We start from the raw sequence: 16,740 nt of genomic DNA on the forward strand, positions 1-16,740 counted from the left end.
TTTAAAAATTATACAACTGGATTTGCTATATACATAAATTAGTATTGGAAATTGGGAAAAAAAGAAAGGTACCAACTATATCATCTACACAAATACCAGAATCATACTCAGATTTGCAAAAAGGCATAATAATCTGTTTACCATACAACTAGCTGTTTGTAAAATCTGTAATGGTTAATAAAACAAAATCCTTAGGAACATAGTGCTAAGCAAATTACACTAATTAAATAAGCAGCTCAAATTCATATGGCTAAAGACCAATATCCCTGAATTTTTAAGTGTTCATCTCAGTTTTAACATGGTTTTATCCAATTGCTACCTCAACAGAAGAGAGATTTCAAAAACTCCTCCCTAATACATCATCATACTCTCAGAGGTGGAAAGGAAACAATTTCTCTACCAGTTTTGCCCATTCTCATGAATCTGATAAAAGTGTTATTACATCTATGCTAAGATAGGTGCCCTAAGGATCCAATGGATTGAAGTAACTGAATTTCTAGGTCCAGGATATCGGTGTTGTACAATTATTGTGTCTGCCAGGAATTCATGTCTCTGGATAAATTTATTCCTGGATCAATGATTGGAAAGTTAAGGCCAGCTGCCAATGAAGTCAGACTGTTCCCTGTCAAGTAATAGTCTGATCTTCTCTATTAGATTAAAATGTCTTAGTGGATGGGACCAGGTCTAATACTTTTCAAGTATCCTCTGTAGCACCTACTAAAGTGTTGGGCACAGATATATGCTCAAGGAAATGATCAGCGATACGAGCAGGAAATGAATCAAGGGTGAATGTGGTCATGGTAAAGTCACACTTTACTGCACCCATTACTCAAAAGGCAGTCAACAGAGTCAATCTCTGATGCTGTCACTGAAGAACAGACTCTTGATCCCTATGCTTATGTCTGAAAGAGAACAAACCATTATGGCCCTTTTATTTACTTCTCTTAGTCACTAAGAGATTGTATATGGACATAAGTACAGCTTGGTGAATGATGCCTGGGAACTGAGTTCTGCCTCAAGGAAACACGAACCTGTCATATGGCACATTTTAACTCCAATAGTACAATTCATGGAATCATTAACTTTAAAAGTTGTGTTAAATGTTATCCATAAGTAGCAGATATTTAGAGTGTTATTCTGACATCATTTAAAATGCATTTTATTTCTAAACACTTGCATGAGGTAGAAGGAACTCACAAAAGGAAGTAATCTTCAATCTACTGGCATCTATTCATACAATTAGCCCCAAGAGAGAACAAAAGTTACAGTATTAAACTGGTAGATTATTGACTACTGTTAAAATATTACCCCCTTATCTGAAAGAAATTTCTTTTTTTTGAGACAGAGTCTCACTCTGTTGCCCGGGCTAGAGTGCCGTGGTGTCAGCCTAGCTCACAGCAACCTCAAACTCCTGGGCTCAGGCAATCCTCCTGCCTCAGCCTCCCAAGTAGCTGGGACTACAGGCATGCGCCACCATGCCCGGCTAATTTTTCCTATATGTTTTTAGTTGTCCAGATAAGTTCTTTCTATTTTTTTTGGTAGAGACGGGGTCTCGCTTTTGCTCAGGCTGGTCTCAAACTCCTGAGCTCAAAAGATCTGCCCGCCTCGGCCTCCCAGAGTGCTAGGATTTACAGGCGTGAGCCACCATGCCCGGCCTGAAAGAAATTTCTCATATTTAAAATTGCCTTTTTTTCAGTTTAAGGTATTACAGAAAAAGGACAATACACACTCTGAAATATTCATGAAGATTGTATACAACAGCTTCTCCGAGCCATCATTCTTTAACATGTTGCTCTAAATCACCTCAATGTGACAGAGGTCCTTTCTACTTAAAGAATTGATCACATATCAATATGAAGGCTAAAAATCCTTCCAGTAAAAGATAAAAGGTATGATTCACATTTAAAATAATGTACTTCCATAAAAACCAGCAGCACTTCATTCTACCGCGACATAAAAATTTGGCTTCACTGACTGGTCAGAAACAGGAAAATGTGCATAGGGCCAAAGAGCTCCTTGCACAAGAGGAATGTGAGGCTACACGTTTTCTCTAACAGTTAACTATTTTCCCATTAGGTGGCGTGTGAAACTACTGGAATGTCAATTTCAATGGCAGAGAGGCGGGAACGTGCTGAATAGGGCTGCGAGTAAGTATGCATACTAGGAGGATGGGAGTACAGTGGTTGCCAGAAAGGAGAAGGCAAAGATTTGCATGCACAGTACCAAATAAACAGTAGAAGGGAAGTCATAAACAGGCCCCCAGCACTGGCAATAGTGACATACACTGCATAGTCAAATGCAAAGACTGGCTCAAACTTCTTGTTCAGATGGACGTTATAAAAGAAGACCCAGATAGATGGGGAGAGGCTCACGGTACCCGCCAGGAAAAACAGCAGACCAGCCACCAGGTGGCAACCTGCACTGTTGACCAGACACTTGGCCAGTTTGATGTTGGGCACAGAGGACCTGAAGGCAGTGTTGCACATTCCAATCAGGCAAAGCAGCAGGGCACCCATTGCAATCAGGATGCTGAGGGGCAGGGCAAACTGGAGGACACGCAAGTCCAGCTGGTCAACTGATGAGTACCAAGTAGTGTCGTACATCAGGCAGTCACTGCTCCCGTCGTACCGAGCACATTTTACCCAGAGGCCTGTGTAAACAGTGAGGTTCTTCTCATTTCTGTTGAACGTGATCAATCGTAATTTTCTCCAGTTGGGAAGCAGAGTCCCTGCAAAGAGGCCTGCTACCGAGGCGATTCCACACAGGAAGGACAGGACTGTGGCTGCGTGGACATCCCGACAGCCCATGGCAGGCAGGCTTGTGCAGTACTGTCAGACTAAGGGGTGACACACAAGAGGACAAATCATGAGGGGCAATAGAACAGAGCAGAAAAGGTGGTTCCAACTGGCAACACATCTAGTGATGAAATGTCAATGCAAAGAGGAAAACTCTCTTTTGCTCTCTCTGTATAATATAAATGTATACAAATGCACGTGTGTGTGACCTCACAGCACAGGTACGCACAACGTTTGGCTATCAGTGACTAGGTCATGGAGCAACTAAAATCTTTAGCCATCAGTATTTTTCTTCATAGTTAATTAGAGGAACAACCAAAATAATGTCAAATTCTCTTAACATCACACCTTAAATTCTCTTGGTTGTCAATAACCATTCTTTCAACACGTGTATGTCATGCACTTTTTAAGTGTCAGGCACTCATATACAGCAAGGGCCAGAGTACTCATCAACACACACAAATTCAGCCTCAAATGTTCATGCAACAGAGGTGAAGGCAGCTCACAAAAGGCTAAGGTGTGGGCAAATAAGCACTACAGGACAGCAGTGGTTGAGGGCTGACTCAGAGGCAGACTGCATGGACTCTAATCCTGTCTCCTTACTTACTAGCCAAGTGACCTTGAGCCAGCTACAGATTTTCCCTGTGCCTACCTCACGGAGTTGTTCTATGGATTCAGTGAGGTAATATAATATCAAGTGCTTAAAACACATCTGGAATACTGTAAATGGTATGCCAAGTGTTAACTGCTTCTTAGAACTCAGTGACCGACTCAATGCTTGGCACACCAGAGCAGTTCAAAGAACATTTGTTGAATGAATGTTAAATAAGAAAAAGCAAATTGATCTCATTCTTATGTACTAGGCACAAGGGGAAATTACAAAAAGTAAATGGACTCATCTCCAATGAGTTAGTCAAATGGAAAGATGAGAACAAAGGTCCCTGAAATTATTCCATTCAACTACTTCCTGGCTGATTTAAGACAACCCAGTGCTTTTCAGAGAAATCTACAGCACTTGTTGGTTATTACACTATTAACTGTTCATATAAGATGAATGCAAAGATTTCTGTTTCTATTAATGCTATTATAAGAAAAACTATAGCCAGGCCTTTCTCTCATCTCATATTAAAAGGCTACCTTCTTTTTCTATATATGACAAACTATGAAGACCAGTATCTTATTCAGCTTTAACTTCTTCAAGGGTTTGAAACTCACTCTCAAAACACCCAATGTATTTTCTCTACCTTCTATAGTGCCCCTTATGAGGCAATAGAGCAGAGTACTTTAATGAGGTAGCATATTTACTTTTTTTGGTCAGAGCATGATAAAGGGGCAAAGTTGAGAATAATTTTTATTTCTGGATTCAGTATAGTGGTGTTCAGAGAATCCATCATCCTTTCTAGAACCAAATATCTGCTGCGATGGTGGAGTAGCAGTCTCAGGAGTTCTGTATGAGAAAGACGACTATGAACAAAATGCTAGGAAACTGGCTTAGGATGTGATTCTCTTATGTATTCCTGTGGGAGGGTACAATTTTTTTAGAAAACAATATTATTTGTACATTTAATCAAATTATATAATCTAGGAGCAATTTTACTGGCAAAAAAAAATGCCTGTGTATATATACATATATATGCCTATATATATTCATACACATAGTATATATAAGTGTACAACATAAAATCAGAGTTTCACCACAAATGACCATTTTTTAGAAGTCCTCAAGTTAAACATGGTTAGTTCTACAGTAATTTTTTCCATTAATATTAGTTTACCACTTGTTTATTATGTTGTTTTTTGTCAGTATTATCAGAAGTAGCAATTGTTTAGGAAAATTTTATGGATGAAAAGGCTTAAAGAAATTAGTCTTCATTTATTTTTTTTCATGCAATTTGGGAAAAAACTGTCTTGTTTAATTTTAACAACTGAACACCTTGGTCCAGACATGGGGACTCTAGTGCAGATTTGAGAATGTTTACATAGGAAAGGGCTACTAAGGATGCCAAGCTCCAGAATTCAGCTCCCTGTTGGTTTCTCCCTATTCACCCGTCTGTCTCCCCATACACTGCCAGCAACTTGCATAGTGCCTAGTACACAAGTTGTTCTAAGATTATTTAAATGAGTAGTGCGCTCTGTACAAAGACACAGTAACTCACAAAGGTGGGCCATTGGTAAAGGAGAACTAGACAAGGAAATAGCTATTACTAAGCAATCTCATTCATTCAACATGTATTTATGTTGTGCCATGTGTCTAGCATATGCAAAACACTCTGTTAGGCCCTGGAAGGACATCAAGGTCACCGAGATCTGGACCTTGCTCCCAATGTATTTACAGTCAAGACTTATGGAAAGAATAGGCTGTTTTATTCAAATGAAAAAGGCTGACAGTGAAGCAAATGTATGATAACTACACTTTATATGTAGTTATCTGTTGTTAGGTGTTAAAGTGAATAAGGTACCTCTTCATAAAAATTTATCATCCAGAGTTAGAGAAAGACTGAGCAATGAAGGAGAATAAGGATTTGATTAAAATTGTTAAGACATAAGAGAAAGGTTCTCTCTGTTTCTTTCAAAGCTTCAGAACGCCAGATAACTCAAAGTCCTAACCCAATCACAATTCCTTCTTGCCTTCAGAGGTAGGTTGGAATTTCAATGTAATTGAGATTTCTCCAATCAAGTGGCCCTGTACCACTGATTCTTACAATGCAAATGGAATGAGAAACAAAGATAAGGATGTATAACTTCATTATTAATAAATTCTGTAATTCTTTGCCTACAGACTATCAAATGACATTAATGAACAGAGGTGGGTCAATATTTATTCCAGTATTAAGTACATTTAACTGGATCCTGAATCAAATCAATACAAGAATTATATCAATCCTCTAAACTTGCTTTTTTTTTTCTTTCCAATAAAATAATTTTATTTATTTTATTTTATTTATTTTTTTTATATCCCTCCCTTCCCCACCCCCCCTTCCCGAGTCAGCACCTTCCAGTGTTACCATTCCCCAAACGGTGCGCAATGCACTCATTGTGTAGACATACCCCCATCCCCTCCCCCACCCCCCACCTCAGTCTGATATCCAATTGGTGTCGTTCCCTAAACTTGCTTTTGATGAAGTATTCTTAGCTCAGATCTTAGGGGCTGACTGAAAGTCCTACTTAGTGTCAACAAAGATACCGTAGTATTTTTTTCAGAGGGGAAATACTATTAATCTCAATTCTTAAGCTAAATTTCAACCTTGGTGCTGGAATTATGTCTAGCTCCTTATAACTTCCTTTGGCTGCTTTAACTTTTATGTCCTGTTCTTAATTCCACATACCTATAATTTGATAAGTCACATATCCCTTGAGAGTGATAAAGTAACATTTTATAGTACAGCTGAGGGAGGCAATATGTTAATGTTTTAAAACTGAAAGATAATGCTGACTTCCAGATCAGGATTTGTTCATGCTGGAGGGTAAGAAGACTTCTACTCTTGTGTATGTCAATTATACTGAATCCAGGCCGGGCGCGGTGGCTCACGCCTGTAATCCTAGCACTCTGGGAGGCCGAGGTGGGCGGATCGTTTGAGCTCAGGAGTTCGAGACCAGCCTGAGCAAGAGCGAGACCCCACCTCTACTAAAAATAGAAAGAAATTATATGGACAGCTAAAAATATATATATAGAAAAAATTAGCCGGGCATGGTGGCGCATGCCTGTAGTCCCAGCTACTCGGGAGGCTGAGACAGGAGGATCGCTTGAGCTCAGGAGTTTGAGGTTGCTGTGAGCTAGGCTGACGCCACGGCACTCACTCTAGCCTGGGCAACAGAGTGAGACTCTGTCTCAAAAAAAAAAAAAAAAAAAAAAAAAAAAAAAAAAAAAATTATACTGAATCCAGAATAATTTTTTTCAAATGCAAATCTGATCCTATCACTCCATTTCTTACCATTCAATTAACTTCCCATTTCCCGCAGAATAAAGTTTCTAAATTTTCGAATCCTCCCCATGGCTTGCACCATCTGATTCCTGCCAAACTCTCAACCTCCTTATATGCCCATTCTCTCACCTTACTACAGTCTATGTAGCCGTACCACTTTTAACTTCCCAAATTTTCCACTTTCTAATTTGGTTAACACATTGACTGCCACACATACACACACACGCACACACACAAACCAGAAACTTTTCCTTGGGGCCACAGTGTTTTATTACAAAAATAGAATAAAAACTTTGAGTGTAATTTAAAGGTAAACATAAATAGAAAAATGAAATTTATTGACTTCTATTCATTTAATCCACATTTTTAGAATTAAATCATCACTATGAATTTTAACAATAAGAACATCAGATTTTATATTTGCTTCATACAGCCCTGGGGTCAAAACTAGAGTGAGTTAAATACAACTCCCATGACAGTTAATGTTAAGGGCTTTCCCTCATGCTATTCTTTTTCCTAGAACTTTCCTAATCCCAATCTATTCTTTGTTTAGCTAATAACATCTAGTCATCTTTGTAGTTTCCAGGAAGGCTATCCCTAAACCTTCCCTCTGCCCCTAGTTATATGCTCTGGTAACACCTTTGCACTTTTGTTCTGGTAGCAGTGACCATTCTTATAATTCCTTGTTTAGTGTTTTTCTTTCCCATCAAACTGAGTTCCAGGACAAAGATCCCAGAATAGAGAGATCTTTGGATATATTCAATATGTCCAACATTGGCACATAAATTATTGGACATATTCAACATGTCCAATATTGGCACTCAATTATTTGTTGAATGAATGAATAAACAAATGGAGGGTCTGATATGACTATGGTCAGGATATAGAAAGTTAAAAATTTACTCTAGTATCCATTCCATTCATTTAATTTGGGGCAATTCACACCATCCTGTGTTCTGAAGCATTCAGGCTGCTTCTAGATTGTACCTCTGCTTTCCATTCCTTATTGGTCAAAAGTTCATTTTCTTCCCCTAGAAACCTATGATCAAGAAAGATGAGGCCATTCCCAGGTACTTACACAAAGACTGTGCTTATAGAAATACATATCTAAGTTTGGCAACACTGGCTCACTTCAACAGTGGTTAGAAAGTCAATTATTCCTGTGTTGATTCCTGTTTTCAACTTATTAGGTATATTACGAATTTACGTACTTCTCTTAGTTAAGAGTGATTAATATCAAATTAATATTTGTTTATCAAAGCTAAACTATTATACTTATATATACATTTTTAACAGAAATGGGAAAAAAATAAACAGCTTTTTGCCAGATGAAAGCCCCTAATTAGGGACTGTGGGAAATATGTAAGGCTAAGAACACTTTAACAAATGTGACAGGCAGTCATGAACACTAGCTGGGTCACAGCTTTGAGCTGGGTCACATATACAGATGAGCAGGCTTGTTGTTTCCATCTGGAAGGCAGCTTGGTATTATTGTCCAAGAGACCAAAGGCCCAAATACCAGTCATAACCTATCATTTACAAACTGGACAAGTCACATACGTCCTCTGAACTTCAAATTTCTATAAAATGTCCCAGAAGATAGTTGTGCGATCATAAATAGCAAAGCCCTTTATAAACCAGAATAAGGTCAGAAATTTAAGTTGTAATGATTATTAGTAGGCTTATTTACTTTCTTCAACTAGAAGCATGTTTTTCTTCTCAGCTCTCAGCAAACAACCACATGTGATTACAGCCATAAAACAAGAATGATAGAGCATTCTCTTTGGAGTATTTTCTGAACAAATCTAGACCCTGTTTCAAAACAACCATTTCATATTTGTCATTTGACTATCTGTTCCACAGTGACTTTCAGAGAAGGAGATGGATAAAATTTAGTACACAATAAAATGTTATCAAAGACATCATTTCAAATAAAAATATTTTAAAAATGATATATTTAATTTTGAACAGAGTTCAAAGAAGGCTGGAGCAGGAATAGTGGCTAAAAGCTTTAGGAATTCATAGATCCATTGCTATTTCTTCAGGGACAACTCTGAGGAACAGCTATAAGAGAACACATGTCTAATAACAGTTTTTTGTTTTTGTTTTTTTGGTATAGGTTCTCACTTTGTCACCCTGGGTACAGCACAGTGATGTCATCCTAGTTCACTGCAACCTCAAACTCCTGGGCTCAAGCAATCCTTCTGCCTCAGCATCCTGACTAGCTAGGACTACAGGTACATGCCACCACACCTAATTTTCCTATTTTTGGTAGAGACGGCGTCTCACTCTTCCTCAAGCTGGTCTCAAACTCCTGACCTCAAGCGAACCTCCCGCCTCAGCCGCCCATAGTCTTAGGATTACAGGCATGAACCACCATGCCCAGCCCCAGCTAAATTATTTCTTGATGTTATGTAACACTGGCAGTCCCTTCTACCTATAATTTGGGTTTTCTTAGAAATTGTTAAGTCACCAATCATTGCACTTGCCAAGGAAGGTCTTTCCTATACCTTTGTTTTGTGGAAGTAGAGAAAAATGTATCATTATTGGCTGATATATGGTAACAGGAGGAAGGGAAATGAGATATAATCAAAGATGTACTTACTGTTTGAGGTACCTGATAGTTCTAAAATAGCTTTAATCAACTTAGAAGAAACATATACAGATCTGAACATACAGTGTGGTGATGATCTGGGCCTAAAGAAATAGGAAAAAGGCTCCAAATTAATATAGTACTTCCCTAAAAACTCAATTTAAATTCACATGGAATTAGAAAAAATAATAAACAATCATCCAAAACCAATGAAATGCTATACCCAAAAAGGCCGTTTATTCTTAAATTCATGCATTATTTATATGTAAGACACAGAAGAAAAAAATTAACTCTCATTTTGTGACTTGAGAAGATAGGAGAAATAAGAATAAAAAAAAAATCACTTTACTGTCTTGGCTATATATGATATTTAAGGGGTTTGGTTTTTTTGAGACAGGGTCTTGCTCTGTCACCCAGGCTAGAGTACAGTGGTAGGATTCACAGCTCACTGCAGCCTTGAACTCCTGGGCTCAAGTAGTGATCCTCCTGCCTCAGCCTCCTGAGTAGCTGGGACTACATATGCATGCCACCACCCCTGGCTAGTGTTTATTTTTGTATCTTTGTAGAGATGGGATCTCACTATGCTGCTCAGAGTAATCCTCCCGCCTTGGCCTCCCAAAGTGCTGGGATTACAGGCATGAACACGGTGCCCAGCCTTAATGAATTGTTTAGATCCTTGATGACAGGGAAAGAGTAAGGAGGGTGAAGAAACAATATGCAGCTGTCTTGGAAGTAAAAGAAATTCACTGTATCTTTTATAGTTTTTAAAAGGATATAAGCAACAAAACCAGGTGATGTTGATCTGCACTGTGCATACTAAAATTTGCAACTAGAATGCTTTTTTTGAGTTTATAGTTCCACCAGTGGCCCAACCCACCATTTTAAGATGCTTCCATATATCTACTTTAAACATCAGCTACTTCCTCTTCAAATACTTCTTTTAGAGACAGAGTCTTGCTCTGTTGCCGAGGCTGCAGAGCAGTAGCCCAATTACAGCTCACTGTAACCTCAAATCCTGGCCTCAAGCGATCCTCCCACCTCAGCTTCCCCAGTGGCTGGGACTTCAGGCCTAGCTAATTTTTTTTTTTTTTTCTTTAGACAAGGGATCTTGCTATGTTACTCAAGCTAGTCTTGAACTCCTGGCCTCAAGTAATCCTCCTGCCTTGGCCTCCAAAAGTGCTGGGATTACAGGCATAAGCCACCCCATCCAGCTTTCCAAATACTATTTATCTCAAGCAGGAAGGATGAGAATGAAAACTGGTAAATGCCTGAGAGCTTCCTGGATTGAGGCATTCATTACTAGCACTATTATGATCATTATGTAGAATGTTGTCAGCAACAGTCTACACAAGGAGATTTCAATCAAGTTTTTCCACCCAAATGTATGTTTCTTGAGTTGGTACCGAGCATAATTGCTCACTCCAAAGTCAGAGGAAATCGTTTTACAATTAATAACACACAACAGAATCCCTGGGCAGTCATTTTAAGAGGGGTCACCAAGTCTGGCCTTTCTCTAACGTGTTGACAGTCCCCTCCAAGGCCTGAACACAGAACCTGGGCTTCAGAGGAAAGCAAATCGAGCTTTCAGGGCAATCCGCTTCCCGCCTGCCTCCCACCCTCCCACCAGTTCTCTCCTCCTCCATCCTTGTTGCCGTGTCTTTAGGAGCAACAGAGCTGACAGGAATGGAAAAAAGAAAAAAGGGAAAAAAAGCCCTCCTGGGTAGAGCCAATGAAAAGAGACTCCAACAGCGACTGTTGACGCTCTCAGAGCAAGCCCATCCCTGAAACACTGAGTGGGTTTGAACCGCAAGCAGGTCATCATTACACAACCAGCATTAGCTGGTTATTCAAAAATAGCAACTTGCAGCTCCACACACACCTAGGCCAGCCAAGCTCCCAGCCCTTAGCTGCTCCGGCAACAAACCTCGACATTTCCATACTCCTGCGTAGAAAATAATTTTGTAAAGCTTTATCAAATACCTCCTCACTCAATTTTCACGTCCACAAATGTAGTCAGCGTTTTTCAATGTTCCTGATTCCTCTCAATTTAGCTATTTTACATAAAACCCTCAACTACTTATGCAAAAGACACAGAAATCGGAACATTCTTGACCACACCTACCTGTTTGTCTCATGCAGAGCAATTCACTCGCCCACACTGAGGAGCTTCTTGGAGCGTCTCCTCCTCAGCGTTCCAGGAAGTGCGTTCCCAGAAAGCCACACCGGAGGCTTCTGGGAGCGCAGCCCGGCTCTCCCGCGGCCCTAAACAAGAATGCCTGGGAAGTCTGGGACTACAATTCCCAGAAACCACTGGGCCGCCGGCAACATCCTGCGACGACCATCCCCTCCTTTTCTCCTTCCCTCGCCTCCGCTTCCCCCGATTCCACTCTCACCTTCTGTTCCGTCTAGATTTGGGTTCTAGGTTAAAAAAAAGGCAAAACCAAACAAACCTAAAAATAATTTTGAGTTGGGTACCCAAATAAATATTTCCTGTTAAATCTGACTTGCCCATTAGCAGGAAGGTTGTTATCAAAAATTCTTAAATCTGGACTTTCCCCCCCTTCAAAGTGTTTACTTTGGCACAAAGCTAAAAAGAGTTCAAACTTTAGAACCAAACAGCCTAGGTTTGTATGGGGCTCTGCTACATACTGGTTGGGTGGCCCTGGGCAAGTGACCTTTCTATGTATGAGTACTTAATATAAAGTACAAAGCATACAGTTAGCTATTAGACATTTGAACTAACTTTACCACACAGTTTCAATCTTTGTTGGCTTCTCTTAAATGTGAAGTTCTGTTTTAGTATCTGTATTAAACTAAAGGGTTGAGAAGTCCTGTATAGCACTGATCTGATTTTTTTTTAAATTAAGGATGCCGAAATGTCATGATGCTTACTACTTTGAAATTATCACACACACACTCAAATGAAGATAAAGTGTGGTAAATGTGGGTAACTGTCGGATTTAGACAGAGTAAATATATTGAGTGTTCATTGTACTAGTCCTTCAAATTCTCTGTATTTTTGAAATTTTCCAAAATTAAAAGGAGAAAAATTATAGTTTACATGAGAGTAAAAGATGGCACCCTCCCCTATCCCACTGTGTGCCTGTATGACCCTGGGCAAGATAAGTAACCCCTTTGTGCCTCATCTGTAGTAAGAGTATATCTACATAAGAAAATTATGACGAAGATTAAATGAGTTACTATATAGAGAGAAGTTTACACCAGTGTCTGACACATAATGACTGTATGTTTGTTGTTAGCATTTTCTATTGTGTGTTGCTCTATTAACAAACAATGAAACTATTCACCAGTGATTAAAACAGAGTGGGGCAGGGTACTGCTGTCTATCCACTGCTACCCTCTTCTCATTTGCCATACTGCTTTAGAAGACAAATGAGGCTATCTAATGCTGGAAGCAACCCAATCCCAAATGTAATAATAAAGAAGAAAGATAGCACTGGTGGTGAAAAGATCTCTGGGAACAGATAGGCCTGGGCTCCAGGCCAGCTCTGGCAATAGCAGGTGGATGATGGCAGTGTTACACAGGATAAGAAGGTCTTTGCTCTGATCTTCAGTTCTATTGTCTATAAAACTGAATTGAATCAAGTAACTGTACAAAATCATTTTATAACTTATTTCCTCATCATTGATGAATACTACGTGGTTAGCAGACTTTAGCTGGGATGTATATGCAATTGATTATAATAATTTTTAAAAATCACAGCACAAAAAGGGAAGACAACCCTATCCCTAGACTTATCAATCAAGTTAGAGGTCTATGCTTAGACTGCCTTTGGTATAGCAAAGATGGAATGGAATAGTTAAATGCCCTAGGGGGATTCAGTGATTAGATTCTTACAATATCACTCTCAAAAGTACTTTAGATGAGACTTTACATTAGCAATGAAAAGTCTAGCTTTCCCATTTTTCTCAACAGAGATTCTTTAACTTGAGTAAGTCAAATCTTAAAACAAATGTACTGCACTGTAACATTCATCACTAAAATTCTACAAAGATTCCCATTTGGCTACTGTATTAGTTTTCCATTGCTGCTATAGCAAATTGTCACAAACTCAGAGGCTTTAAACACCATAAATTTATTATCTTATAGTTATGGAGGTCAGAAGTCTGACATGGATCTCACTGGACCAAAATCAAGATGTTAGTAGGTTTTTTTTTTTTTCCCCTTTGGGGCTCTAGGGGAGAATTTGTTCGTCTTTTTTAGCTTCCTGAAGACACCTGCATTCTCTGGCTCATGATCCCCTTCCATTTTGAAAACCAGCTATGGTTGGTCAAGTCTTTCTCACATCAGATCATTCTGACACTCTTCTTTCTGCCTTCCTTTTCCATCTTTTAAGAATGCTTGCAATCAATTATTTGGACCCACGTGGATAATCCAGAATAATTTCTCTATTTTATGGTCATCTATCAACTTCAATTCCATTTGCAACCTTAATTTCCCCTTGCATTGTAACAGCATGTTCATAGATTCTGGAGATGAGAATGTGGACATCTTTAAGGTACCATTGTTATGCCTACCACAGTCCCTAATAACCTCTTTCTGTCTGAATCCAAAGGCCTCTTTTCAGTCCTAATTTTCTTCCAACTGGAGAGCTACATTGTACAATTCTGACCATGTCTATTTCCTAAACTCTTCTTTCTTGGATTTGGAAACACCAACATTTCTAGTTCTTTTCTGGTTTGTCAGGTTTGGTTAGTTCTGACCATCTGTTGCTTTCACTTCTTCCCCTCACTCCCCAGTGTAATTATCAAATTACACTCTTTCCTGGGCCTTCCTCTATCAATGAAAAATTCCTTGGAAGGAAATCCGTTTTCAGTGTCCTTGAATCAAAATCTCTGGCCAAAACATTTCCAAACTTTAGTGTTATTTCTAATTATCAGCTTACATGGCTGACTGCTATTACTTCAATTTCATCATCTTCCAAATACAAATTAATAAATGCTCCTATGTCTCCCATCATTCCTTATTTTGTTAGTAGTTTCACTTTAGAAGTATATTTTCTTTACACCTTTCACTCAAATTAGGAACCACATCTCCCTGATTCTTCCTTTGAAATATCTACTTGTCCCTTTTTCACTACAAGGAATTGTCACAATTCTATTCAAGCCCTCACCTCTTGACATCAAGATAGGTGCAACAATTTCCTCACGTATATATTAATGCCAATTAAAAATAATAGATAACCTTATTTATTACATACCAAGCACTGGGCTCCTTTTCATGGACTATCTAATTCCAATAACCCCATATTACTGGCAAAGACAATGAGATACAGAGTAATTTGCTGAAAGTCAAGAAGCATTAAGCAGTGGAACTTCCTAAAATATTGCTGTCACTGCTCAGAACCCTATAGACTCAGGCCAATCTCTTTATTGTACTTCTCTGCCTCTGAGACTCTACTCACTCTAAATGCTCATTCCACCTATTCCTGAACTTGGAATGGCCTCATACTTTTTACCCACCTGAATCCTACCTCCATTCCCTTCTCTGAATATTTTTATCTTCTCTAAGCTATATACAATTCATCAACTCCAAAATGTAAACTAACTTGCATATATTGTTTCCCTTTCTATGTGTTAGTCATATCTCACCAGAATATTTCCCAAGTCCATGACTGAAATTCAACAGATTAATGAAAAATACTCCCCATACACTATTCTTTAGAGAAGCCTGTCAAATAAAGAATAGATAACATTATCTATTAATTGGGAAGTTGGAAAGTATAGTTGCAAAGTGTATTATTAGTATTTTAAGTTTTATGTATCACTCAAAAATGTGTATGTTGAAGTCCCAATCCCTGTTACCTCAAAATACAGGTCATTATGGTGGGCCCTACTCTGACTGGTGTCCTTATTGAAAGGGGAAATTTGGAGACAACCAGGCCCTTGTGGAGAACACCACATGAAGGTGAAGGCAGAGTTTGGGGTGATGCTTCTACAAGCAAAGAAACACCAAAAATTGCCAGCAAATCACCAGGCTAGAGGCATGGAAGAAATTATCTTTTCATAGCTCTCAGAAGCAATCAGCCCTGCCAAGTCCTTGATCTTGGATATCCAGGTTCCAAAACTGTGGGACAATAAATTTTTGTTGAAGCCACCCAGATTGTAGTACTTTGTTACTGCAGGCCTACCAAAGTAGTGAGGGAAAGGAAGAAGGTTCTAAGTAAATGAAACAATATCACTTTAAAAACTGTTAGGAATCTGTGGTGCACCACCAAATTTGGCAACACATTTTTTTTCTATTCTTCTTTAACAAAGTTATTAGTAAAGTAGGGGGAGAGAAAGGGAAAGGGATTGGACAAAAGAATTGGCTTATAAATAGGATAATGGAAGGCTTTTGCCTGTAATTGCATTCAGGTGTTTTAAATCTTTCTTTTATTATGTCTTCATTGTGTTAAAAAAACAAAAACTTTCTTTTACCATGCCCACCACCACCATCACCATTTTTCCCAGTTTTTAAAAGAGAAACATGTATGTTAAAGTTTTGATGAATGTGGTACAAATTTGGCACGGTAGTCCCTCCACTAACCTGCGGTTTCAGTTACCTATGTATGGTCAAACACGGTTTGAAAATATTAAATAGAAAATTCCAGAAATAAACATGTGCCATTGTAAGTAGCATGATGAAATCTCACTCCAGCCCACCCAGGAGGTGAATCAACCTTTGTCCAGTGGATCCGTATGGTGTATGCTACCTGCCCAATAGTCATCGATATTCTCTGTTCCTGACATCATCATGGCTCGATGATCCAGGATTACTCAAAGCAGATAATTCTCCTGTTGGGAATTATCTTAATTATCTCCTTCTGAATTGATCTGACCAGGTCAATAGTAGCCTAACACTATGTCACAATGCCTATGTCATTCACTTCACTCAATCTTGTCACATAAGCATTTTACCATCTCATAAGGTCACTACAGTACAAAAATATAATTTGAGAGAGACTACATCAACATATCTGTATTACAGTATATTGTTATAATTGTTCTATTTTATTATTAAACTCTTACTATGCCTAATTTATAAATTAAACTTTATCATAGCTATGTATGTACAGGAAAAAAACCATGGTGTATATATACGGTTGGTATGTCTGAGGTTTCAGGCATCCACTGGGGGTCATGGGACATGTCCCTCATGGATAAGGGGGGACTACTGTGTAACATTAATGGTTCTGTGAGGCAGATGAGTTTTTCTGGTTCATATTTTTATAGGAAAGGAAGACCATGTGTGCTCATTTTATTGTTCTTACAATTTCTCTTGACCCCAAAGTGGTAGCAGTTCCTGGAAAGATTTGTTTTTAAAACTGAGCCTCAATTATTATAGAGTACTCTTATTTCCCTCATTATAATTCAGTTGACCAGGAGCTTTTATTTATTCTGTCATTGAATCTTGTTTCAAATCCAT

General features: G+C 38.7%; 1 protein-coding gene across 2 annotated transcripts; it reads right to left on the reverse strand.

The window, feature by feature from the left end:
* Positions 1–256: 256 nt before the first annotated feature.
* CLDN12 (claudin 12) lies at positions 257–11,492 on the reverse strand. 2 transcript variants are annotated; one of them, XM_069461836.1, is made up of 3 exons: positions 11,434–11,492; positions 9,324–9,415; positions 257–2,836 (listed from the first exon to the last, which is right to left on the reverse strand). In XM_069461836.1, the coding sequence occupies exon 3, from the start codon at positions 2,805–2,807 to the stop codon at positions 2,073–2,075; it is 735 nt and encodes a 244-aa protein (XP_069317937.1). In that variant the 5' UTR covers positions 2,808–2,836; positions 9,324–9,415; positions 11,434–11,492; the 3' UTR covers positions 257–2,072. The 2 variants fall into 2 exon arrangements, with proteins under 2 accessions (XP_069317937.1, XP_069317938.1); XM_069461837.1 differs by lacking the exon at positions 9,324–9,415 and having other exon boundaries at positions 11,434–11,482.
* Between the last annotated feature and the right edge of the window lie 5,248 nt (positions 11,493–16,740).

The sequence above is a fragment of the Eulemur rufifrons genome, chromosome 29 (genome assembly GCF_041146395.1).
Source record: "Eulemur rufifrons isolate Redbay chromosome 29, OSU_ERuf_1, whole genome shotgun sequence".
Classification (NCBI taxonomy): domain Eukaryota; kingdom Metazoa; phylum Chordata; class Mammalia; order Primates; family Lemuridae; genus Eulemur; species Eulemur rufifrons.